The sequence below is a fragment of the Pangasianodon hypophthalmus genome, chromosome 9, assembly GCF_027358585.1.
Source record: "Pangasianodon hypophthalmus isolate fPanHyp1 chromosome 9, fPanHyp1.pri, whole genome shotgun sequence".
In the NCBI taxonomy this organism is placed as follows: Eukaryota; Metazoa; Chordata; class Actinopteri; order Siluriformes; family Pangasiidae; genus Pangasianodon; species Pangasianodon hypophthalmus.
Window position 1 is genome coordinate 7,581,154 of NC_069718.1, and position 25,232 is coordinate 7,606,385.

A 25,232-nucleotide genomic window follows, 5' to 3' on the forward strand; every position below is an offset into this window, starting at 1 on the left:
TAAAGCTTCAATGTGGAAAGCGGGTCTCCTTTTAGTGAAGTGTCTTTTGCCGCGTTCACAACTGCCATTAGCATGCGTCCTGGGTGATCAGATTATAAGTGGACAGTGCTAAGTACAGATGTGAACGGGGTCGAATGTGTCTTGTAGATGCATTGTGATCCATTCACTCAAACCACATTCGAAGGTGCTCTGGGATGCATATAGCTACATCACATTTGTAGTGTGAATGCAAATGCGTCTCGAAGCGTCCCATACAGCAACGAAGGGCCAACTAATTGTCTGTGTCATTGCCCTAGCCAGAAAATCTATAATCATTGTGAAAATGTTTGTTTGTAAATCTCATGTTAATAGCAGGTGTGAACAGGGCCTCTGTCAGCATTTTGGAACAGCACCTTTAACAGCAGGTCGAGTGCAGCGCTGTGTGTTGTGCTTGAGTGAGTTTGGCTGAAGAACCATGAACATCTGCTGAAAGTGTTGATCTATTCTGGGATTCAGAGCTGTTCATGCAAATATGTGTGTCTGTGTTCCACTGAGTAAATCTGATGCTTTAGGTACTTCTGGGTGAGGAGGTTCGTTTTCACTTCGTATTTCTCTGATTGGTCAGAATTTGCATAAAACCATTAAAAAATCTAACGTATTCCAATAAAATACATTAAAGAACAAACTGATTCAAGAGAAAACATTTAAAAATTATGTTTTAAAAAATGTTATGTTTTTAAAAAATAAAAAAGAAGAAGGACCCAGAAACTAGGACCTAATCTAAGAACATTTAGAATGAGTTCTAAAAAAAAAAACAAAGAATCACATATCAAGGCTGTAATAGAGTCCTATTCAAGAACAGAATCTGAGTATGAGCAGAGCAGGTAATGTACTACACACACCCTAATCCCTTCTTAACACTAGCTGTGGATTGAGAACACAGGGCTGTCTGTCAGCCAGCTTTGTAGCCTGTTATTCAGAGAAATGAATGAGGTTGTTACACCCAGTGCATGAAGACATGACTGTGAAATGTCCAGAAAACAGTGGAAATTACAACTGTCACTCAAATCTCCTGATGACCTTTACTGAAGTTCTCACTCTCCTCTCTTTATAACAGAGGGAGAAGAAAGAGCTCTAATTGATATTTAATCTTTATTCAGTCTTGATCATGTAGTGATGGGTGTGTCAGCATCATCACGGCCCAGAGACAACAGACTGCCCTGAGCTAATCATGACTTAACTAGTAAGCAGCTAGTTACAGGAATGTTGTATATGACTTTCAGCTACTTCTGAAGGTCCTGACTATGCAAAATTCATGGAAAATAAGATATGTTTTAATCACTTTTATATCTCTTAGGATAAAAGCAATAAATCAGTAAATTAAAAATCAAGGATAAAAAAAAAACTTTAACTGGATGGGAAATATGTGAACATCTTACTGAACTGAAAGCAGGTGTAACTAATCAAAGTTACAATATGTCCATACATAAATGTACACAAGTGTGTAAAAATGAAAGGTGAATGACTTGAGCTAAAATTAGAAAGCAGGACGTGTATTGTTTCAATGTGGTCTCATACAATGTCACGAAAATTAGTGGTTATGGTTAGGATTAGGGGCAGGCTAGTGTTCATACGTTTTCTTACAAACTTGATTCATATAAAACTGAATGAAATCTAATTACTTTTCCTCATAAAGACTCAGAATCTTAATAACATACACATAATTACACAGAAGAACTCAAAGTGCACTAGGAGTACAACAGAACAGGACAACAGGTGAGACAAACTGGACACAAAACTTCTGTAATAACAGAAGTGAAAAAAATGGTCAAGGATCATGGATAAAGCTGGGTCATCAGCTGGAGAAATCAGATCTTATTAGAGCCGTGCCTCCACGCTACATGTCTCCTGACTCAGCACCAGCAGACAGGAGGGAGACCTGAACCACAGGACAGAACAGGAAGTAGAAGTACACTCTTCCAAGCATATTTACATTTACAGCATTTGGCAGATACTCTTATCCAGTGTGACTTACAGAAGTAGAAGTGCTTTGTAGTCTCCATAAAAAACACATCCTCAGGGTCTAATAAAATATTAGGAAGCTAAATTCCTGTTAAAGAGGAGTTAATATTAGTACAGCAACACAACAACAGTACACGATGAGGTTTTTAATTAGTGCTCATTTTAGTGCTTGGTGATTGAAGGGAGTTGGTCTTTGTTTGAAGATAGACAGTGAATCAGCTGTTCAGTCAGCCAGAGGAAGTTCATTCCACCACCTGGGGGCCAGGACAGAGAAGAGTCTTGATGCAATATAAGGAGAGAAGGTTAGTTAGTTTTCTAGAGCTACCTAGAGTCTGCTTGTCTAGTCAGATGTGTAACCCAAGAATCTTCTCCATAGGGATCACAAAATCTAGACATGAGGATGCATCTTCAGGGATATACAGCAGCTCAGTCTTGCTGAGATATAAATGGATGACGATAGGCAGGGCAGGGAGAAAACGGGGGAAGAAACAAAGTAATTATGTGAAATTTAGAGCATGGTAATGCTAATATCTAGAGCTGATGAAGGATGGATGAAGACCAGGTCCAAAAAAGTTTAGATTATTGTGTGTTAGAGGGCAGCTGTTAAAGGACAGGAGGAGCTACACCAGTGATTGAGCCAGAATCCAGAGCAGGGCCAGAGTGTGACCTGAAACACACACAAGACAGATACAGAGATTGAGGCTGCAACTAGATTAATAACAGTGACTGATATCAGGTCAGAATCAGAGACTGTAATGGGGGCAGGATTAGTGATAAAGACTGAAAAAAAAAAATTATCCACTAAACAGTTTCAGTTAGGACAAATAGCACCTCAGCAAACTAAAAAAACGAATTATCTTACAGTAGTGGATGTGATGGACTGTGTGCAGTGTGGTGTGATGATTATTGAGAGATTTCTAATGTGAGTTGTGAGTTAGTATGGTGAGGTTCCTCTCCTCCACAGAGTGTCATTGTATCGTATCACATCCTCCAACCCAGCACCTGCAGTCGCTCCCAGCTGCAGCAGTGCAGTCTCTCTACAATCTGACTGAGGGAGGTTTTTGTACGACTCTATAACACTGTGTGAACCAGTAGCCAGTGATGGAATGGTAACTCTGACAGTAGTAATCTCCTGCATCTTCAGTCTGGACTCCACTGATGGTCAGAGTGAAATCAGATCCAGATCCACTGCCACTGAAACGAGCTGGAAAACCTGACTGTAACTTATTCACATATTTAATCAGTAGTTTAGGAGCTTCTCCAGGTTTCTGCTGATACCAGTGTAAGTAGTGGCCGTATGAGCTGTAATAATACACTGCCTGACTGGTTCTACAGTTGATGGTGACTGTTTCTCCTGGAAGAGCAGATTTCACTGCAGGAGTCTGAGTTACTGTGACTTGACTTCTGCATTCTGTAAAAATATATTTAATGTAGCATTAATTATAAGTTAAACATAATAATAAAAACAATAAGTGTATGTGTATGAAAAGATCTTTGGAGTGATAAAATATGAAGCAGTGTCTGACCTTGAGTCCAGAGGATCAGTGTCCAGATGAAGACGGGGATGAAAGTCATGGTAGCTGTGGGTGAAGTTGCTGTAGCAGCAGCTCTGAGTCATGAAGTGTTAAAGTCACAGCGCTATAAACACTCCCAGAGCACTGAAGCATGTGCTGCCAATGCAAAGTGTCCTCTAAGTATGGAAACACCTTTACCGCATTCCCCCAATCTTACTGTAATTCTAACACTACTACAGAGATATTGTGTGAATTTTGCTTCTGGGGTCAGATGGAGCTTTTCTGGAAAATACTTTTAGGTCTAAGATGCATAAATAAGTGAATTAGAGAGAGAAGCTTAAACTTTCACCGGTTGGTGTTTGTACTGAATGTTAATGAGTTTCTCACTGTAGTGGATTTATGGTGGAAGAAGCAGCATCAGTGTTGGCAGTGAGTAAATACACACTAATATTTTTGACTGTAATTTAATGTTTAGATTATTGTAGGACTTAAATATCATATCATAACTTTCTATCAGTCTACAGAAGGAGTGGAGGATTTATTCTCACTTTAGCTCAACACATTCAGTCATTTATTGCAAATTTATCGTTAGTGTATCACTATTTTTATTCAGTGAGGCATCATGGGTAAAACCTGTGCAATTGCACATCTACCTTTTGTGAATTTTCAGCTTTTATTTTGTGTAATTTATCTGTATGTCTTACACACTAGCTGCATGCTCAGTTTAGATTTACAATCTTAGTGCTCAAAAAAAAAACAAAAAAAAACCCCACTAAAACGTAATAAAATCAGTCAGAGCGTTAGTGTATTAATCAGCTGATGTGAACAGAAGTTGGCTTTTTTTAGCTGTTTTGTAATAAGAAGTTTAAAAGGATGGAGAGAGCAGTGAGTTTACAGCAGCAGGGTTTTTGTACAGCCATTAAACCTGTTTGTATCACTGTGGGTCACTTTTGGTGGAGGAACCAAACTGTCTGTGGGCCGTAAGTAACCTGTTTATTAATGACTGAAATTGAGTGTGTTCAGATTAATGACTGAAATGGAGTGTGTTCAGAATAATGACTGAAATGGAGTGTGTTCTGATTCGTGTTATAAAGTGTAAATAATATACTTTATAGTTATTTTCTTTTTCTTCACATCCAATCAGTGAGATGTGATTTCTGTGTAAGAGCTTCATGTTTCTCAAATTTCCCTTATTTTAGAAGTTTCAGGAAATGTATTTGACTATAGTGCTAATAGCTAATTATAATTTAAATCTAAAAACAAAATAGATATCAGTGTTTGTGCATATTACTGTGCCTTTTTTGTTGATTTATACTAACTACATTTAATATCTTCCAGACTGTGAGTCCATAAACAGAATTAATTGTGGAAACCTAAACTGAATTTACTTAAATGGCAAATAATCTGTATTTTAAATGCTGTTTAATCAGATTATCAAATAAATGTAAAATTTTTGTTTATTGAATATTCAATATAATTTAATTTTATTGTCCACCAATCACCGAAATATTTATTATTGTGACTCACATTTAAAAGTATTTGAATTGAATGTGAAACGTTTTTGATGCTCCACTGAACTCAGTTCTGCTCTGTAAGATATAAAGGGAAGTGAAACACACACAAAGAGCTGAAACGAAGCCTGAGTGACTGACAGCTGTCCATTCCTGTCTGATCTGTGTGTGTGTGTGTGTGTGTGTGTGTGTGTGCAGGTCTTACCCAGCCCACTGTGACAGTTCTGCCTCCCTCCAGTGTGGACCTGCAGCAGGAGAAGGTCACACTCATGTGTGTGGCCTATAAGGGCTTCCCCTCGGACTGGAGGCTGAGCTGGAAGGTTGATGGGAGCAGCTTGAGCTCGGGGGAGAGCCACAGCACCGCCGTTCTGCACGCGGACGGCCTCTACAGCTGGAGCAGCACGCTGAGCATCCACCCGGAGCAGTGGAGGAACAAGGTGGTGACCTGTGAGGCCTCCAATGACAACCAACCTCCTGTGGTGAGCTCAGTGGACAGAGAGCAGTGCTAAGAGCTGTGAGCTCACACTCACTTTACTCAGCTCACCTTCTACTGCTTCACTGTGTGTTACATGTGGCCCACTTTCATAATTTCATGTGCGGTATTAATGTCAGTTCACACACTCCTCAGTTTAAATCAGCTCTTCTTCTTCATTATCACCTAAATATGTGTTAAGTGTGTTTATCACTGCAATGTCCTGCTTTGAATTATTAATAAAAGCCTTTGAATCAGTAAACACTTTTTCTTTACATTGTTGATTATGCACATCACACACAAATCACCAATGCATCTGTCTCAGTATGTTATACAACCTGATTGTTCATGAGAAAGAATAATAATAATAATAATACAAATAATAATAATAATAATAATAATAATAATAATAATAATGATGTTTGGTTTTACACCATACTGTCACTGGAGAATATAACTATATAACCTTTGGCTATATAATTTCTAAGTGTCCTGTATTTTGAAATGTCTTCAGCCTGAACTAATCAAGATAAAGCACCTACACTGAGGATGTGGTTGAGTGGGAATGAAGTTGTAAAGCATTTATGTTTAAAAGAGAGTATGGGAATAGTTTTATATAATATTATGGGAAAGTTCATGTTACTTTCACCCATCTGCTAGTTAGGGACTGGTGTGATGCTTATGGAAATTCTGTTACACCTACTGTATTAATCACAACTGTACCCCTGTATGTTACACATACTGAACTGAAATAAATATTCAGTTACAAAAAATCATACCCAGATAGCAAGCTGACATCGATCTATTGTTGATTGTTCATCAGAATCATCATTTTGGTTCAGATCGAAATTTCTATGTCAGATCAACTTTGAACTGTTATTGAAAGCTGACAGCTTGTAATGTTGCACAAAGTGACATTGAAGTAACATCTATTTATATTTCACCAAGAAAGTACTTTTGCGGTCAACGATAAATAGATCCTTCATTACAGCGACATGCGCACTGACTTGCAGTTGACCACGAAATAAAGACGACCGTGAATATAATAGTCTGTAGTTTTCCAGAGGTCATTTTGGATCTGGAAAGAACGAGTGTTACCCGGTGTTGCATTTTGTAACCCCCTCATTAGTTGTACACCCTGCCCCACAGCCTCCACCACCCTGCAGTGTCCTGTCCAGTGGTCTACAAATCTCAAGTCTTCTCTTCAACCTCTTCGACCAGTTCTCAGTCACCAGTGCAGTTATATTACTGCACTAGGGACTTCCAGTCCTTTCCCCAGCCGACCCAGTCCTCTGTCTAAATGTGTACCGGTTTTCAATCCCTTGGCCAGTCATGAGGCACCAGCCCAACTTTCAAGGTTCTGCAAGGTATGTCCTTAAAATGTGACCTGAAATTTGCAAAATGGCTCACCACAGCTTATCACATTAAAAGATGGCTGAACCAAAAAAACAGTAATTAATATTTTGTGTACTCACACCACATTGCATGTCACGTAAGGTGAAATGAGTTGTAGTAAATATATATTCCAAAAACAGTTGGTGATTTTCCATACAATTCAACTGAATAGTGACCAAAGTCAAGACAATGTTTATGTTTTTATGTTATGTATCTGGCTGTATATAAAGCAGGATTAGTTTTCACCATGTTTTGCTGTAGTGGTAGGAATTTTTGATGGATTGAAAATTGGCTGATAGCATTGAATTGCACATCAAATTTTCACGGAAGAGTCTGTCACTAAGATTCCAGTCACGTGTCAGCACTGACTGAACAGAGTGGATTACTTTCTCAATCACTTTTTTCCTGTTTTCTTCTAAAATGCCTTAAAAGGAAATTAAACAACGGAATTATTGGTTTTGTGTGGTTTGAAATAAAGAATGAGGTAACGGCAAGAACAGCTTTTCTATTTAACATATTTATATGCAGAGGCACAGCATGATTATGGAAATAACACTTGATTTACTCTTGACATCTATCTGTCTCTTAATGAGTGTGTATGTCTATAGTTTATACTTATACAATGAGGCTGATTGAGTCTCACAGTGAATGTTATAAGGCTCATCTCTAATGGTTTCATAATAGCAGCAGCAAGTTAGTGATGAGGAGTAAAATTGGATTTCGCCCTTATTCAGTATCACAACCAGCCATCACTGCAGATACTGATCTGTAATCTCAAAAGCTATTGTTCTTTCTAAAGATGTTTCAGGTCTCACAGGTAGCGCCACGACTGAGAAAACTGGGAAAATATTTATCTTACAGTAGTGGATATGATTATTGAGAGATTTCTAATGTGAGTTGTGAGTTAGTGTGATGTGGTTCCTCTCCTCCACAGAGTGTCATTGTGTCGTATCACATCCTTCAACTCAGCACCTGCAGTCGCTCCCAGCTGCAGCAGTGCAGTCTCTCTACAATCTGACTGAGGGAGGTTCCCCTTCAGGAACTCGAGCTGCGTCACGAAACACTACGGGAACGCCCCCGCGTGACCGCGCTCTGAATCACGTGTCTAATCCGTCCAATGGATGGGCGAGACGTCAAGGGCGGGGTGACGTAGCGACCCGGAAGCATAAAAGCCCGGGCGGCGAGCCCCGCGTTAGCTTCCTGTTCAGCAAGCGCTCTATGTTGATTGTTTGTCTATTTTCCGTCTGATTTGTGTTTTATCGGCAGCATGCCTAAAGCCAAGGATAAGACAAAGGGCGAGAGCGGGCAGCGCTTCAGGCTGTGTGTTCCTCCCTGTCCGCGATATATTACGGGCGGGGATACACACAGTCTGTGCGTTGCCTGTTTGGGAGCGGAGCATGTTCAGTCGGCTCTCGAGGGAGCCGGCTGCGCACATTGCGAGCGTTTACCGCTGCGCACTCTCCGCTCCCGCTGGGCTCTCTTTGAGGAGGGAGCCCTCACTAGCGTGCCTCGCGGTGCCGGCCCCGCTTCTGCCGAGGCAGAGCGGCGGTTGCGCTCGTGGGGCTCGCAGATGGACCTGGCGGAGGGAATGGAGACGGGCCCGTCCCTTTCTCCTTCCTCACCCTCCAGGTCCACTGTCCCCTCCCTGGGCTCGGAAGCACGCTCTGTGGTTTCTTCCCCCCGGGGAGCGGACTCGGCGCTCCACCTATCGTCCTCCGAGGAGGTCGATGTGGAGAGCGTCGACCCTGAGCCGCAGTCTCCTCAATACGGGGAGCTGCTCGAGGTGGTTACGTGGGCAGTCGCCAAGCTTAGCATTGACTGGCCCGCTGAGTCACGGCCTGAGCCTCAGGGCTCTAGACTGGATGAGCGTTTTTTATGCAGTAGGCCGCCACCTCCGCCCCGGAGCCTGCCCTTTTTTCCGGACCTCCACACTGAGGTGTCGAGGTCCTGGAATAGGCCATTTTCAGCCCGGTTGTTCAGCCCCACTTCTTCCCATTACGCTAATGTGGAGGGGCTGGAACACTCCGGTTACAGGGCAATGCCCAGGGTTGAACAGATGCTAGCCAGCTATCTGTCCCCTAATGCTGCATCGTCCCTGAAGGCTCCGGCGTTGCCTACCAAGCCGCTGCGGACCACCTCAGCGCTGGTAGGCAAGGCGTACACGGCAGCAGGTCAGGCCGGTGCGTGTCTGCACACCATGGCGGTGTTACAGGCGTACCAGGCCGACCTGCTTAAAGAGCTGGATGAGCAGGGGGAGAGTACGTCTGAGCAGGTATCTGAGCTCAGGCGGGCCGCTGATCTGTCCCTCCGCGCCACCAAGGAGACCGCCCGTGCTATCGGTCGGTCTATGGCAGTCCTGGTGGCGGCGGAGAGGCATCTCTGGCTGACCCTGTCCCATATGAAAGAGAAGGACAGGGTCGTGCTCATGGACGCCCCGCTTACTCCCTCGGGCCTGTTTGGCGACGCGGTAGACTCCGTCGTCGAGAGATACCAGCAGGCCCGTGCTCAGGCGGCGGCGTTCCAGCGGTTCCTCCCCCGTCGCTCTCTAGCTTGTGGGGCTGCTGGGCGGGGGCAGCCCCCTCCGTGTACGGCCCCCTCCTACAGGGAGGCCCAAAAGCAGATGTCGTGGATGTCGCCTCCCCTGCTCCCCCGAGGCGGGAGCAGGAGTCGCGACGACACTCTGGGCCCGGCCCTTCGGGCACTAAGGCGGATCTGAGGACCGTCCTCATGTCCAGTCCAACCGTCCTCTGACGGTTTTGGCCCAGGGCTTCCGAGGGCGACGCGGCGTACACCTCATCTTACGGTGCCCGGGTCCCCCCAGTGCCCTCAGGAGGTCGATCTGCCAACCCTGCTACCTATGGTGCTTCAGGGCGCAGCGGTCTCCGGCGAGCGCCTCTCCCAGTTCTCGCCCGGCAACATAGCGGGTCTGGGAGGCTCGCGGTCTCTCCTGAGGCCTTTGCAGCGGTTAGCTCATTTCCCCCATGTCGGTTCGCCGCCTCAGGGCACCCAGCTAACCGCTTCTATTACACCAGAGGTCAGTCTCGAGAGACTGATTCCCTTAGTGAGCTTTCTGGCAGCGTGGAAACTTCTGCCGAATGTGTCTCATTGGGTCCTGCGTACTGTAGAAAGAGGCTACCGAATTCAGTTCGGCTCGCCTCCACCTCGTTTTTCTGGGGTTCTTCCCACTGTGGTGGGTCCCGAGCAGGCTCTGGTATTGGAGCAGGAAGTACATACTCTCCTGAGGAAGGAGGCCATCGAGGTGGTCCCTCCTCACGACAGAGAGTCAGGGTTCTACAGCCGGTACTTCATTGTTCCAAAGAAGGGGGGAGGGCTGCGTCCCATTTTGGACTTGTGGCAATTGAACCTCTGAGTCGCTCGACTGAAGTTCAGGATGCTTACGGTCACTCAGGTCGTGTCTCAGATCAGGCCCGAGGACTGGTTTGTCACGATCGACCTAAAAGATGCGTATTTCCACATCTCCATCCTTCCCCAGCACAGTAAGTTCCTGAGGTTCGCTTTCGGGGGCGAGGCTTACCAGTATCGGGTTCTTCCCTTCGGCCTAGCACTCTCACCCCGCACCTTCACGAAGTGCGTGGATGCTGCCCTGGCTCCTATGCGACTACAGGGCATCCGCATACTGAACTATATCGACGACTGGTTGATTTTAGCTCATTCAGAGCAGATGGCGGCTCGTCATCGAGATGCCGTTCTCGCCCATATGAAGGAACTGGGGTTAAGACTAAACGCGAGAAAAGCGTGCTTTCTCCAGCTCAGAGAACCGCTTATCTAGGCGTCGTGTGGGATTCGACCACGATGCAGGCACGTTTGTCTCAATGTGTCTCATTGGGTCCTGCGTACTGTAGAAAGAGGCTACCGAATTCAGTTCGGCTCGCCTCCACCTCGTTTTTCTGGGGTTCTTCCCACTGTGGTGGGTCCCGAGCAGGCTCTGGTATTGGAGCAGGAAGTACATACTCTCCTGAGGAAGGAGGCCATCGAGGTGGTCCTTCCTCATGACAGAGAGTCAGGGTTCTACAGCCGGTACTTCATTGTTCCAAAGAAGGGGATCGAGTCGGTTCTCACAGCGGTCGCGAGAGTGAAAGTAGGCCGGTCACTCACTGTAAAGCAGTTTCAGAGACTGCTGGGCCTATTGGCAGCTGCGTCCAACGTGATACCGTTTGGCCTGCTGCACATGAGACCCCTACAGTGGTGGCTCAAGACCAGGGGGTTTTTCCGAAACAGAGAAAACCCGCTCCGCATGATCAAGGTCACACGGCGATGCCGCCGTGCCTTAGCTGTGTGGAGAGAACCTGGGTTCTTGTCTCAGGGCCCGGTCCTGGGAGCTCCTGGTCGCCGTGTAGTGCTAGCGACGGATGCGTCCCTCACCGGATGGGGAGCGGTCATGAGTGGCCATCCTGCCCGTGGTCTGTGGAGCGGCCGCCATCTCACTTGGCACATCAACCGCCTGGAGATGCTGGCGTGTTTCTAGCTCTGAAACACTTTCTCCCAGACCTAAGAGGCCGCCACGTGTTGGTGCGCACCGACAACACGACGGTGGTCTCTTACATCAACCGCTAGGGAGGTCTGCGTTCGCGCCCCCTTTACAGGCTGGCGCTCCAGATCCTCGTGTGGTCCCAAGGGAACCTCCTCTCATTGAGAGCGGCCTACATCCCTGGTCATCTCAACGTGGGAGCAGACACCCTGTCGAGGCAGGGGCCGGTGCCCGGGGAATGGAGACTCCACCCCGAGGTGGTGGAGCTCATATGGCGTATGTTCGGCAGAGCCCAGGTGGATCTGTTTGCGACGCAGGAGATGTCGCACTGTCCCCTTTGGTTGTCTCTGACTCATCCAGCTCCTCTTGGACTGGATGCCATGGTACAGCCGTGGCTGAGGCTGCGTCTGTACGCCCTTCCTCCGGTCGGAAATTGGTGTTTTTTAGCTGTTTTGTAATAAGAAGTTTAAAAGGATGGAGAGAGCAGTGAGTTTACAGCAGCAGGGTTTTTGTACAGCCATTAAACCTGTTTGTATCACTGTGGTGGACTTTTGGTGGAGGAACCAAACTGTCTGTGGGCCGTAAGTAACCTGTTTATTAATGACTGAGATGGAGTGTGTTCAGATTAATGACTGAAATGGAGTGTGTTCAGATTAATGACTGAAATTGAGTGTGTTCAGAATAATGACTGAAATGGAGTGTGTTCTGAGTCGTGTTATAAAGTGTAAATAATATCGTTCATAGTTATTTTCTTTTTCTTCACATCCAATCAGTGAGATGTGATTTTTGTATAAGAGCTTCCTGTTTCTCAAATTTGCCTTATTTTCGAAGTTTGAGAAAATGTATTTGACTATAGTGCTAATAGCTAATTATAATTTAAATCTAAAAACAAAATAGATATCAGTGTTTGTGCATATTACTGTGCCTTTTTTGTTGATTTATACTAACTACATTTAATATCTTCAAGACTGTGAGTCCATAAACAGAATTAAATGTGGAAGCCTAAACTGAATTTACTTAAATGGTAAATAATCTGTATTTTAAATGCTGTTTAATCAGATTATGAAATAAATGTAAAATTTTTGTTTATTGAATATTCAATATAATTTAATTTTATTGTCCACCAATCACCGAAATATTTACGATTGTGACTCTAAAAGATTTGAAAGTATTTGAATTGAATGTGAAATGTTTTTGATACTCCACTGAACTCAGTTCTGCTCTGTAAGATATAAAGGGAAGTGAAACACATACAAAGAGGTGAAACGAAGCCTCAGTGAATGACAGCTGTCCATTCCTGTCTCATCTGTGTGTGTGTGTGTGTGTGTGCAGGTCTTACCCAGCCCACTGTGACAGTTCTGCCTCCCTCCAGTGTGGAGCTGCAGCAGGAGAAGGTCACACTCATGTGTGTGGCCTATAAGGGCTTCCCCTCAGACTGGAGGCTGAGCTGGAAGGTTGATGGGAGCAGCTTGAGCTCGGGGGAGAGCCACAGCACCGCCGTTCTGCACGCGGACGGCCTCTACAGCTGGAGCAGCACGCTGAGCATCCACCCGGAGCAGTGGAGGAACAAGGTGGTGACCTGTGAGGCCTCCAATGACAACCAACCTCCTGTGGTGAGCTCAGTGGACAGAGAGCAGTGCTAAGAGCTGTGAGCTCACACACACTTTACTCAGCTCACCTTCTACTGCTTCACTGTGTGTTACATGTGGCCCACTTTCATAATTTCACGTGCGTTATTAACGGGACCTCACACACTCCTCAGTTTAAATCAGCTCTTGTTCTTCATTATCACCTAAATATGTGTTAAGTGTGTTTATCACTGCAATGTTCTGCTTTGAATTATTAATAAAAGCCTTTGAATCAGTAAACACTTTTTCTTTACATTGTTGATTATGCACATCACACACAAATCACCAATGCATCTGTCTCAGTATGTTATACAACCTGATTGTTCATGAGAAATAATAATAATAATAATAATAATAATAATAATAATAATAATAATGTTTGGTTTTACACCATACTGTCACTGGAGAATATAACTATATAACCTTTGGCTATATAATTTTCTAAGTGTCCTGTATTTTGAAATGTCTTCAGCCTGAACTAATCAAGATAAAGCATCTACACTGAGGATGTGGTTGAGTGGGAATGAAGTTGTAAAGCATTTATGTTTAAAAGAGAGTATGGGAATAGTTTTATATAATATTATGGGAAAGTTCATGTTACTTTCACCCATCTGCTAGTTAGGGACTGGTGTGATGCTTATGGAAATTCTGTTACACCTACTGTATTAATCACAACTGTACCCCTGTATGTTACACATACTGAACTGAAATAAATATTCAGTTACAAAAAATCATTCCCAGATAGCAAGCTGACATCGATCCATTGTTGATTGTTCATCAGAATCATCATTTTGGTTCAGATCGAAATTTCTATGTCAGATCCACTTTGAACTGTTATTGAAAGCTGACAGCTTGTAATGTTGAACAAAGTGACATTGAAGTAACATCTATTTATACTTCACCATGAAAGTACTTTTGCGGTCAACAATAAATAGATCCTTCAATACAGCGACATGCGCACTGACGTGGAGTTGACCACGAAATCACAACGACCGTGAATATAACATTTTGTAATCTTCCAGAGGTCATTTTGGATCTGGAAAGAACCGGTGTGCCTTTGTATCCAGAGCCATCCTTGTTGTTATATCAGGTAAGGAAAGGATTAAATTCATATTACAGTATCGCAAAAGTACAGTGTTTGAGTGATTGATTCTCCCAAATTAAAATATTAGCAAATAGTTTTAAAGCATTTAATTTATATCCTGCTTTATGTGCAAATTTTACTGTTATAACTGCTAGCCAACTTTGGTGAGTCTTGGGTTCCGTTATTCATTATTCTTCAATTCTATATGCTAAGATTGTGTATTCACAGTGTAGCTGTTGAAATTATTCAACAGACCCATTTGGGTCTGAGTCCACCATTTACTGTTAGCCGACCATAGGCAGGCTTTATGCAGTTCTTTGCGCTGGCTAGATATGTACATAATGGTAAGGATGATGGCACATACATTTTGAAGTTTATGGTGTTTTGGAAAGTTTTACCCTTGAAATAATACTGTAAGTAGAAATAGGTAAATTCGCTAATGCTGTTAGCATTAGTAAATAAATTGCTGCAGGTACCATTAGCTAGCTCATATTAGTTAGCTAACGTTAGCTATTAACAACTGTAGGTGGACTTTTGTGTTTGTCAGAGCCGTCCGCGTACTTTAGTGTGGTAATATTCATGTTTCTGCCTTACATAAATACATATGGGCTGTGTTGTTATGGTATTTCGGACAGATTTTTTTTTGTGTGCTAACAGCGGTAACCCTCTCTCCCACCGGCCCACCTCCAACACACGCATGCGAGAGCACCCAAACTTAGACAGATCTGTAAAAGTATGCCCCCATTAGGTTTTTTCTGGCTACAGCTCTGGTGTTCGTACTAGCTATATGTTAGTATATGATGATAGTACATAAATGTGGTAGTTGGTGGTGTTGGGAAGTTTTACCTTTGAAATAAAGCTGTAAGGCCAGTGGCACATAAATGTTGTAGTTGATGATGTTCTGGGAAGGTTTACAGTAGAAATGATGCTGTGACTAGAAATAGGCCATTCACTAACATTAGGATTTGGAGGTACTTTGATTAAAATGGCTGTAATTCCTAAAGGGTAAATGCCATATTTTTGTGGAACCTCTTAAAATAAAGCTGAAAGTCTACACTTCGATCCCATCATGACTGTTTTATTTCAAATCCATCACAAAATCACAAAAACTCTGTCATTGTCCAAATACTTCCGGACCTAACTGTATGTATTTATATACAAAAATAAATAAATAAACATTACATTTTTGCAAATCATATTGCTTAAATTGCTGGTTATGTGAAGTGGATTTTTATTTACACCACCACCAGCAGTCATTAAAAAAAAGAATGACTACCAGTAAAGACTGGGTCTGATATCTTTCTAGTCCAGACTGTAGATTAATGCAGTCAATCAGTGACAGTCATGACAAGTGATTACACTTGGTGAAACGACCTCTAGTTAAGTCAAGGGCATTGAAGCTAATCTATTTAAGCCTGTGTCGCTAAGACACCAGTAACATACTGTATCAGCACTGACTGAACAAAGTGGATTGCTTTCTCAATAATGATTTTTTTCCTGTTTTCTTCTAAAATGCAGATGTATCAGCAATAAGTACAGTAAGACCACATTGCCAACGGAAATTACACAAAAAAAAACTATCAACAGAATTATTGGTTTTGTGTGGTTTGAAAAAAAAGGAACTGGGTAACAGCAAGAACAGTTTTTCTATTTAACATAGTTGCTATTCAGAAGACTCACGGCATGATTACGGACATAAACACTTGATTTACTCTTGACGTCTATGTGTGTTTTAATGAGAGTATATATCTATTATTTATACTTATACCATGAGACTGATTGAGTCTCACAGTGAATGTTATGAGGCTCATCTCTAATGCCTTCATAATAGTAACAGCAAGTTAGTGATGAGGAGTAAATTTGGATTTCACCCTTACTAAGTATCACAACCAGCCTTCACTGCAGATACTAATCTGTAATCTCTAAAGCTATTGTTCTTTCTAAAGATGTTTCAGGTGTGACGGGTAGCACCACGACTGAGAAAACTGGGAAAATATTTGTCTTATATTAGTGAATGTGATGGACTGTGTGCAGTGTGGTGTGATGATTATTGAGAGATATCTAATGTGAGTTGTGAGTTAGTGTGGTGAGGTTCCTCTCCTCCACAGAGTGTCATTGTGTCGTATCACATCCTCCAACTCAGCACCTGCAGTCGCTCCCAGCTGCAGCAGTGCAGTCTCTCTACAATCTGACTGAGGGGGGTTTTTGTACGACTCTATAACACTGTGTGAACCAGTAGCCAGTGATGGAATGTGCACTCTGACAGTAGTAATCTCCTGCATCTTCAGTCTGGACTCCACTGATGGTCAGAGTGAAATCAGATCCAGATCCACTGCCACTGAAACGAGCTGGAAAACCTGACTGTAACTGATTCACATATTTAATCAGTAGTTTAGGAGCTTCTCCAGGTTTCTGCTGATACCAGTGTAAGCGGTCACCAGTTGAGTCCTTGTACACTGCCTGACTGGTTCTACAGTTGATGGTGACTGTTTCTCCTGGAAGAGCAGATTTCACTGCAGGAGTCTGAGTTACTGTGGCTTGACCTCTGCATTCTGAAAAAATATATTTAATATAGCATTAATTATAAGTTAAATATAATAATAGAAACAATAAGTGTATTTGTATAAACAGATGATTGTAGAGTTAAAATATGAAGCAGTGTCTGACCTTGAGTCCAGAGGATCAGTGTCCAGATGAAGACGGGGATCAAAGTCATGGTAGCTGTGGGTGAAGTTGCTGTAGCAGCAGCTCTGAGTCATGAAGTGTTAAAGTCACAGCGCTATAAACACTCCCAGAGCACTGAAGCATGTGCTGCCAATGCAAAGTGTCCTCTAAGTATGGAAACACCTTTACCACATTCCCCCAATCTTACTGTAATTCTAACACTACTACAGAGTTATTGTGTGAATTTTGCTTCTGGGGTCAGATGGAGATTTTCTGGAAAATACTTTTAGGTCTAAGATGCATAAATAAGTGAATTAGAGAGAGAAGCTTAAAATTTCACTGGTCAAAATGTCCAAATGAGAGATTTCTTGGACAATCTCAATAGTTTGCAAGTGCTTGAATGTAGTAGAGAAATGACAGAAGTTCAGTCTTTCACTTTAAATCCATCAGGATTCAGATTGAGCATTATAATGTTATTCTTTACTATCTTTATGTATCATGTATATTGTGTTTCTGAATGTAGGGATGAAGCTCATCACTAATCCATCATTTGGTGTTATTTCTCCTCCAGTCTTCTGCAGTGTGTACAGTACACTGTGCTCCTGAGTCACACGTTTTTACTGAAACATCACTGTGTTTAAACAACAGCATGAAAAAGAAAACTAATAAAGAAATCTTTAACCATACAGTTGTGTTCTGTTAATATAACCACAATTACTGAACTCTGTGTGTGTGTGTGTGTGTGTTTTCACTGTAGTGTGAAAGAGGATTTTGTACGACGGCTTCATAGGAATGTATCACTGTAGGACACTTTTGGTGGAGGCTCTAAACTCATTGTGAAAACAGCTAACGGACTGGTGCAGAGCCAACAACCTGTCTCTGAACGTCGACAAATCTAAAGAGATGGTTGTTGACTTCAGAAGAGCACAGAATGACCACTCCCCGCTGAACATCGGCGGCTCCTCCGTGGAGATCGTCAAGAGCACCAAGTTTCTTGGTGTTCACCTGGCGGAGAACCTCACCTGATCGCTCAACACCAGTTCCATAACGAAGAAAGCCCAGCAGCGCCTGTACTTTCTGCGAAGGCTGAGGAAAGCGCATCTCCCACCCTCCATCCTCACCATGTTCTACAGAGGGACTATCGAGAGCATCCTGTGCAGCTGCATCACTGCCTGGTATGGGAATTGCACTGTCTCAGATCGCAAGACCCTGCAGCGGATAGTGAGGACAGCTGAGAAGATCATCGGGGTGTCTCTTCCCTCAATCTCGGACATTTACACCTCTCGCTGCATCCGCAAAGCCACCAGCATTGTGGATGACCCCACACACCCCTCTCACACACTCTTCACCCTCCTGCCATCTGGTAAACGGTACCGAAGCATTCGGGCCCTCACAACCAGACTGTGCAACAGTTTCTTCCCTCATGCCATCAGACTCCTCAACATCTAGAACTGGACTGAAGGAAGGAACACACACACACACACACACACACACACATACATATACACACACATACACACAACTGAACATCCTCCATGCACATGTTTTACACATGTTTTATGCTGCTGCTGCTACTATTATGTTTACATAATACAATACCATTATGTTTACATTACTTCAGCTTTTTATACCAAACTCTGTATTATTTGCACTATTGTCACTTGGCCACTTTCAAACAGAACTGCGTACTGGTCGGCATTGTAGTTATTGTAGTGTCTTGTTCTGTCTTATGCGTCCGCACGTTTGCACTTGTGTACTTTATGTTTAATTTATGTAGTCCCCGTAGCTCTGTGTTGTTCTGTGTTGTCTTATGTAGCACCTTGGTCCTGGAGAAACGTTGTTTCGTTTCACTATGTACTTGTATATGGCTGAAATGACAATAAACTCCACTTGACTTAAAAAAAAAAAAAAAAAAAAAAAAAGTAAGTGCCTTCTTTTTCTAAAAGTTCATAGATTCATTAGTTTATTTGCAAAATGTAATTAAATGTGTAGATTTACTACTAATTTACTAATGATGCGACATTAATATAAAAAAATAGATCTTTTCTATAAGATAGAGAGAAGTGATGTGAAGAGGAGAGAGCTGCTTCTATAAAGGCTCTGCTTCTGTGTCATTTTGTAAAATTCTGTATGAGTCACTTCATCACCTTTTTAAGATTCATGTGAAATGTTTTTGTTTTTAGTCAATTTAATTTTTGCTATGCATTATTATAATTCATCCTCACAATGGAAATTTGTGTAACAGTGAAGCATGAACAATAATGATTCATTGTTGATTTCACATTATTACTTTACCCTGGTGTGATGGTTATTTTGTGTTTTGCTCAGAACTTGTCCAAAAGATGGAGATTGTTTTGTTCGGTTGCAGTTTGGTTGGATGACATTATCAGAATTTTTGCAGATAAACTTCTGCATCTGCTCTACAGCCGTTAAACTGAATTACCAAATATCACCATGTTCATTATGATAGAGTTCACATTAACATTAATCTAATTGTGTGCATGTGTGTGTGTGTGTTCTCCAGCTGGTCCGGTGGTGAAGCCCTCCGTGTCTCTGCTCCCTCCCTCCTCTCTGCAGCTCTCTGAGGGATCAGCCTCGCTGCTCTGCCTGCTCTCGGCCTATTCTCCACAGGGGGCGCAGCTCAGCTGGACCGTGGACGGTGCCGAGGTGAAGGAGGGGGTTCTGACCAGCACAGAAGAACAGAAGAATGGCTTGTACAGCCGCAGCAGCACCCTGACCCTCAGCAAAGAACGCTGGGAAGAGGCCGAGGTGTTCAGCTGTACCGTCTCCCTCCACGACACCACTCAGATCACCTCGTTCCGAAAGAGCCGCTGTGACGTCCACTAGAATTCAAGTGTACACTTTAAAACATGCTTAGCAGTCTGAGATGGTGTCACTGGTGTAGCTATGCTGAAATAAAGCTTCAATGTGGAAAGCATGTCTCCTTTTTCAGTAGTGAAGTGTCTTTGGCAGCGATTTGGAACAGCACCTTTAACAGCAGGTCGAGTGCAGCGCTGTGTGTTGTGCTTGAGTGAGTTTGGCTGAAGAACCATGAACATCTGCTGAAAGTGTTGATCTATTCTGGGACTCAGAGCTGTTCATGCAAATGTGTGTGTGTGTGTGTGTGTGTTTCACTGGCTACATCTGATGCTTTATGTACTATTGATGAGGAGGTTCGTTTTCGCTTCATGTTTCTTTGACTGTTCAGAATTTGCATAAAACTATTCAAAACATCTAAAGAATTCCAATAAAGTACAAAACAAGGGCAAAACAAGAATTTAGACAAGACAAGGAAAACTAGTAAAAAAAAAAAAACAAGAAAGACCCAGAAACTAGCACCAAGACTAAGAAAGAAACACATATCAAGGCAGTAATAGAGTACTATTCAAGACCAAAATCTTGTCCATTTTCACACACACACACAGTCAGGTCAGGCTCCTACAGGGCTGTTTACAGGAATGTTGTATATGACTTTCAGCCATTTCTGAAGGTCCTGAGTATGCAAAATTCATGGAAAATAAGATATGTTTTAATCACTTTTATATCTCTTTGGATAAAAGCAATAAATCAGTAAATTAAAAATCAAGGATAAAAAAAAAACTTTAACTGGATGGGAAATATGTGAACATCTTACTGAACTGAAAGCAGGTGTAACAAATCAAAATTACAATATGTCCATACATAAATGTACACAAGTGTGTAAAAATGAAAGGTGAATGACTTGAGCTAAAAGTAGAGAGCAGGACGTGTATTATTTCAATGTGGTCTCATACAATGTCACAAAAATTAGTGGCTATGGTTAGGATTAGGGGCAGGCTAGTGTTCATACGTTTTCTTACAACTTCTTTCATATAAAACTGAATGAAATCTAATTACTTTTCCTCATAAAGACTCAGAATATTAATAACATACACATAATTACACAGAAGAACTCAAAGTGCACTAGGAGTACAACAGAACAGGACAACAGGTGAGACAAACTGGACACGAAACTTCTGTAATGACAGGAACAGATAGAAATGGTAATGCTGATATCTAGAGCTGATGAAGGATGGATGAAGACCAGGTCCAAAAAAGTTTACACTATTGTGTGTTAGAGGGCAGCTGTTAAAGGACAGGAGGAGCTACACCAGTGACTGAGCCAGAATCCAGAGCAGGGCCAGAGTGTGACCTGAAACACACACGAGACTAATTTTAATAAGATTAATAACAGTGACTGATATCAGGTCAGAATCAGAGACTGTAATGGGGGCAGGATTAGTGATAGAGACTGAAAAAAAAAATTATCCACCAAACAGTTTCAGTTATGACAAATAGCACCTCAGCAAACTAAAAAAACGAATTATCTTAAAGTAGTGGATGTGATGGACTGTGTGCAGTGTGGTGTGATGATTATTGAGAGATTTGTAATATGAGTTGTGAGTTAGTATGGTGTGGTTCCTCTCCTCCACAGAGTGTCATTGTGTCGTATCACATCCTACAACTCAGCACCTGCAGTCGCTCCCAGCTGCAGCAGTGCAGTCTCTCTACAATCTGACTGAGGGAGGTTTTTGTACGACTCTTTAACACTGTGTGAACCAGTAGCCAGTGATGGAATGTCCACTCTGACAGTAGTAATCTCCTGCATCTTCAGTCTGGACTCCACTGATGGTCAGAGTGAAATCAGATCCAGATCCACTGCCACTGAAACGAGCTGGAAAACCTGACTGTAACTGATTTACAAGTTTAATCAGGAGTTTAGGAGCTTCTCCAGGTTTCTGTTGATACCAGTATAAGCAGTCACCAGATGAGCCCTTGTACACTGCCTGACTGATTCTACAGTTGATGGTGACTGTTTCTCCTGGAAGAGCAGATTTCACTGCAGGAGTCTGAGTTACTGTGGCCTGACCTCTGCATTCTGAAAAAGAAATATTGTAGGATGAATTATAAGTAGCTGAAATATTGTAATAGAAACAATAAGTGTATTTGTATGAACAGATCATTGTAGAGATAAAATATGAAGCAGTGTCTGACCTTGAGTCCAGAGGATCAGTGTCCAGACGAAGACGGGGATCAAAGTCATGGTAGCTGTGGGTGAAGTTGCTGTAGCAGCAGCTCTGAGTCATGAAGTGTTAAAGTCACAGCGCTATAAACACTCCCAGAGCACTGAAGCATGTGCTGCCAATGCAAAGTGTCCTCTAAGTATGGAAACACCTTTACCACGTTCCCTCAATCTTACTGTAATTCTAACACTACTACAGAGATATTGTGTGAATTTTGCTTGTGGGGTCAGATGGAGATTTTCTGGAAAATACTTTTAGGTCTAAGATGCATAAATAAGTGATTTAGATAGAGAAGCTTAAACTTTGACTGGTTGGTGTTTGTACTGAATGTTAATGAGTTTCTCACTGTAGTGGATTTATGGTGGAAGAAGCAGCATCAGTGTTGGCAGTGAGTAAATACACACTAATATTTTTGACTGTAAATTAATGTTTAGATTATTGTAGGACTTAAATATCATATCATAACTTTCTATCAGTCTACAGAAGGAGTGGAGGATTTATTCTGACTTTAGCTCAACACATTCAGTAATTTATTGCAAATTTATCATTAGTGCATCAGGATTTTTATTCAGTGAGGCATTATGGGTAAAACCTGTGCAATTGCACATCTACCTTTTGTGAATTTTCAGCTTTTATTTTGTGTAATTTATCTGTATGTATTACACACTAGCTGCATGCTCAGTTTAGATTAACAATCTTAGTGCTTAAATAAAAAAACAAAAAAAAAACCCCACTAAAACGTAATAAATCAGTCAGAGAGTTAGTGTATTAATCAGCTGATGTGAACAGAAGTTGGTGTTTTTTAGCTGTTTTGTAATAAGAAGTTTAAAAGGATGGAGAGAGCAGTGAGTTTACAGCAGCAGGGTTTTTGTACAGCCATTAAACCTGTTTGTATCACTGTGGGTCACTTTTGGTGGAGGAACCAAACTGTCTGTGGGCCGTAAGTAACCTGTTTATTAATGACTGAAATGGAGTGTGTTCAGAATAATGACTGAAATGGAGTGTGTTCATATTAATGACTGAAATGGACAGTGTTCAGAATAATGACTGAAATGGAGTGTATTCTAATTAATGACTGAGATGGAGTGTGTTCAGAATAATGACTGAAATGGAGTGTGTTCAGAATAATGACTGTAATGGAGTGTGTTCAGATTAATGACTGAAATGGAGTGTGTTCAGAATAATGACTGAAATGGAGTGTGTTCTGATTCGTGTTATAAAGTGTAAATAATATCGTTTATAGTTATTCTTTTTCTTCACATCCAATCAGTGAGATGTGATTTTTGTTTCTCAAATTTCCCTTATTTTAGAAGTTTGAGAAAATGTATTTGACTATAGTGCTAATAGCTAATTCTAATTTAAATCTAAAAACAAAATAGATATCAGTGTTTGTGCATATTACTGTGCCTTTTTTGTTGATTTATACTAACTGCATTTAATATCTTCAAGACTGTGAGTCCATAAACAGAATTAAATGTTTAAGCCTGAACTGAATTTACTTAAATGGCAAATAATCTCTATTGTAAATGCTGTGTAATCAGATTATCAAATAAATGTAAAATTTTTGTTTATTCAATATTCAATATAATTTAATTTTATTGTCCACCAATCACCGAAATATTTATTATTGTGGATCTAGAAGATTTAAAAGTATTTGAATTGAATGTGAAACGTTTTTGATGCTCAACTGAACTCATTTCTGCTCTGTAAGATATAAAGGGAAGTGAAACACACACAAAGAGCTGAAACGAAGCCTGAGTGACTGACAGCTGTCCATTCCTGTCTCATCTGTGTATGTGTGTGTGTGTGTGTGTATGTGTGTGTGTGTCTGTGTGTGTGTGCGCGTGTGTGCAGGTCTCACCCAGCCCACTGTGACAGTTCTGCCTCCCTCCAGTGTGGACCTGCAGCAGGAGAAGGTCACACTCATGTGTGTGGCCTATAAGGGCTTCCCCTCGGACTGGAGGCTGAGCTGGAAGGTTGATGGGAGCAGCTTGAGCTCGGGGGAGAGCCACAGCACCGCCGTTCTGCACGCGGACGGCCTCTACAGCTGGAGCAGCACGCTGAGCATCCACCCGGAGCAGTGGAGGAACAAGGTGGTGACCTGTGAGGCCTCCAATGACAACCAACCTCCTGTGGTGAGCTCAGTGGACAGAGAGCAGTGCTAAGAGCTGTGAGCTCACACACACTTTACTCAGCTCACCTTCTACTGTGTGTTACATGTGGCCCACTTTCATAATTTCATGTGCGGTATTAACGGGAGCTCACACACTCCTCAGTTTAAATCAGCTCTTTTTCTTCATTATCACCTAAATATGTGTTAAGTGTGTTTATCACTGCAATGTCCTGCTTTGAATTATTAATAAAAGCCTTTGAATCAGTAAACACTTTTTCTTTACTTTGTTGATTATGCACATCATACACAAATCACCAATGCATCTGTCTCAGCATGTTATACTACCTGATTGTTCATGAATAATAATAATAATAATAATAATAATAATAATAATAATAATAATGTTTGGTTTTACACCATACTGTCACTGGAGAATATAACTATATAACCTTTGGCTATATAATTTTCTAAGTGTCCTGTATTTTGAAATGTCTTCAGCCTGAACTAATCAAGATAAAGCATCTACACTGAGGATGTGGTTGAGTGGGAATGAAGTTGTAAATCATTTATGTTTAAAAGAGAGTATGGGAATAGTTTTATATAATATTATGGGAAAGTTCATGTTACTTTCACCCATCTGCTAGTTAGGGACTGGTGTGATGCTTATGGAAATTTTTTAATAGAAATAGATAAACTCACTAATGTTAGTGTGGCGGACGAGTGCAGTACAGGTTTTAACACGACTACGCCACCTGGGGGATTTTGACCCAGGAAATAGAAATAAACCCTAAAGATTATTATTAGGTCACACAGGTTCGCTTCTCTTTTAAAAACAAAAGGTAGGCAGGAAACGTAGGGATCGTATAAAAATACAAAATTTATTCACAATGAATTCAACAAGATAAAAAAAATTGCTTAAAATAATCACAATGATAAAGTGCCATTCCTAGCAGCTCACTCTCAAATAACAGTCCAATAAACTAAGACAGACCAACTTACAGGACTGAGGTTACCCACAGGAGTGATCACCAGCCCTATTTATCCAAAAAACACACTTCCACACACCCCACCGTGCACTTATGGATCTACACTACACTTCGATCCCATCATGACTGTTTTATTTCAAATCCATTGTGGTGGTATATAAAAGCAAAATCACAAAAACTCTGTCATTGTCCAAATACTTCCGGACCTAACTGTATATATTCATATACAAAAATAAATAAATAAATAAACATTACATTTTTGCAAATCATATTGCTTAAATTGCTGGTTATGTGAAGTGGATTTTTTTTTTACAACACCACCAGCAAAAAAGA

The 25,232-nt window shown here is 41.9% G+C and overlaps 6 gene segments (V, D, J or C); 3 read left to right on the forward strand and 3 right to left on the reverse strand.

The window, feature by feature from the left end:
• Window positions 1-2,968: 2,968 nt before the first annotated feature.
• LOC117598151 (probable non-functional immunoglobulin kappa variable 6D-41) lies at window positions 2,969-3,594 on the reverse strand. The segment is given in 2 exon segments: window positions 2,969-3,412; window positions 3,528-3,594. Coding segments are annotated over 2 exon segments (423 nt in total).
• Window positions 3,575-5,760, forward strand: LOC117598035 (Ig kappa-b4 chain C region-like). The segment is given in 3 exon segments: window positions 3,575-3,733; window positions 4,432-4,495; window positions 5,225-5,760. Coding segments are annotated over 3 exon segments (534 nt in total).
• Window positions 5,761-7,692: 1,932 nt separating this feature from the next.
• Window positions 7,693-13,250, forward strand: LOC117598150 (Ig kappa-b4 chain C region-like). The segment is given in 4 exon segments: window positions 7,693-7,710; window positions 7,828-7,894; window positions 11,874-11,963; window positions 12,715-13,250. Coding segments are annotated over 4 exon segments (486 nt in total).
• A 1,945-nt stretch (window positions 13,251-15,195) lies between these two features.
• On the reverse strand, window positions 15,196-16,857 carry LOC117598160 (immunoglobulin kappa variable 6D-21-like). The segment is given in 2 exon segments: window positions 15,196-16,646; window positions 16,762-16,857. Coding segments are annotated over 2 exon segments (420 nt in total).
• A 3,158-nt stretch (window positions 16,858-20,015) lies between these two features.
• Window positions 20,016-21,839, reverse strand: LOC117598149 (probable non-functional immunoglobulin kappa variable 6D-41). The segment is given in 2 exon segments: window positions 20,016-21,655; window positions 21,772-21,839. Coding segments are annotated over 2 exon segments (384 nt in total).
• Window positions 21,840-22,381: 542 nt separating this feature from the next.
• LOC117598033 (Ig kappa-b4 chain C region-like) lies at window positions 22,382-24,182 on the forward strand. The segment is given in 3 exon segments: window positions 22,382-22,417; window positions 22,677-22,740; window positions 23,655-24,182. Coding segments are annotated over 3 exon segments (411 nt in total).
• The last annotated feature ends 1,050 nt before the right edge of the window (window positions 24,183-25,232 follow it).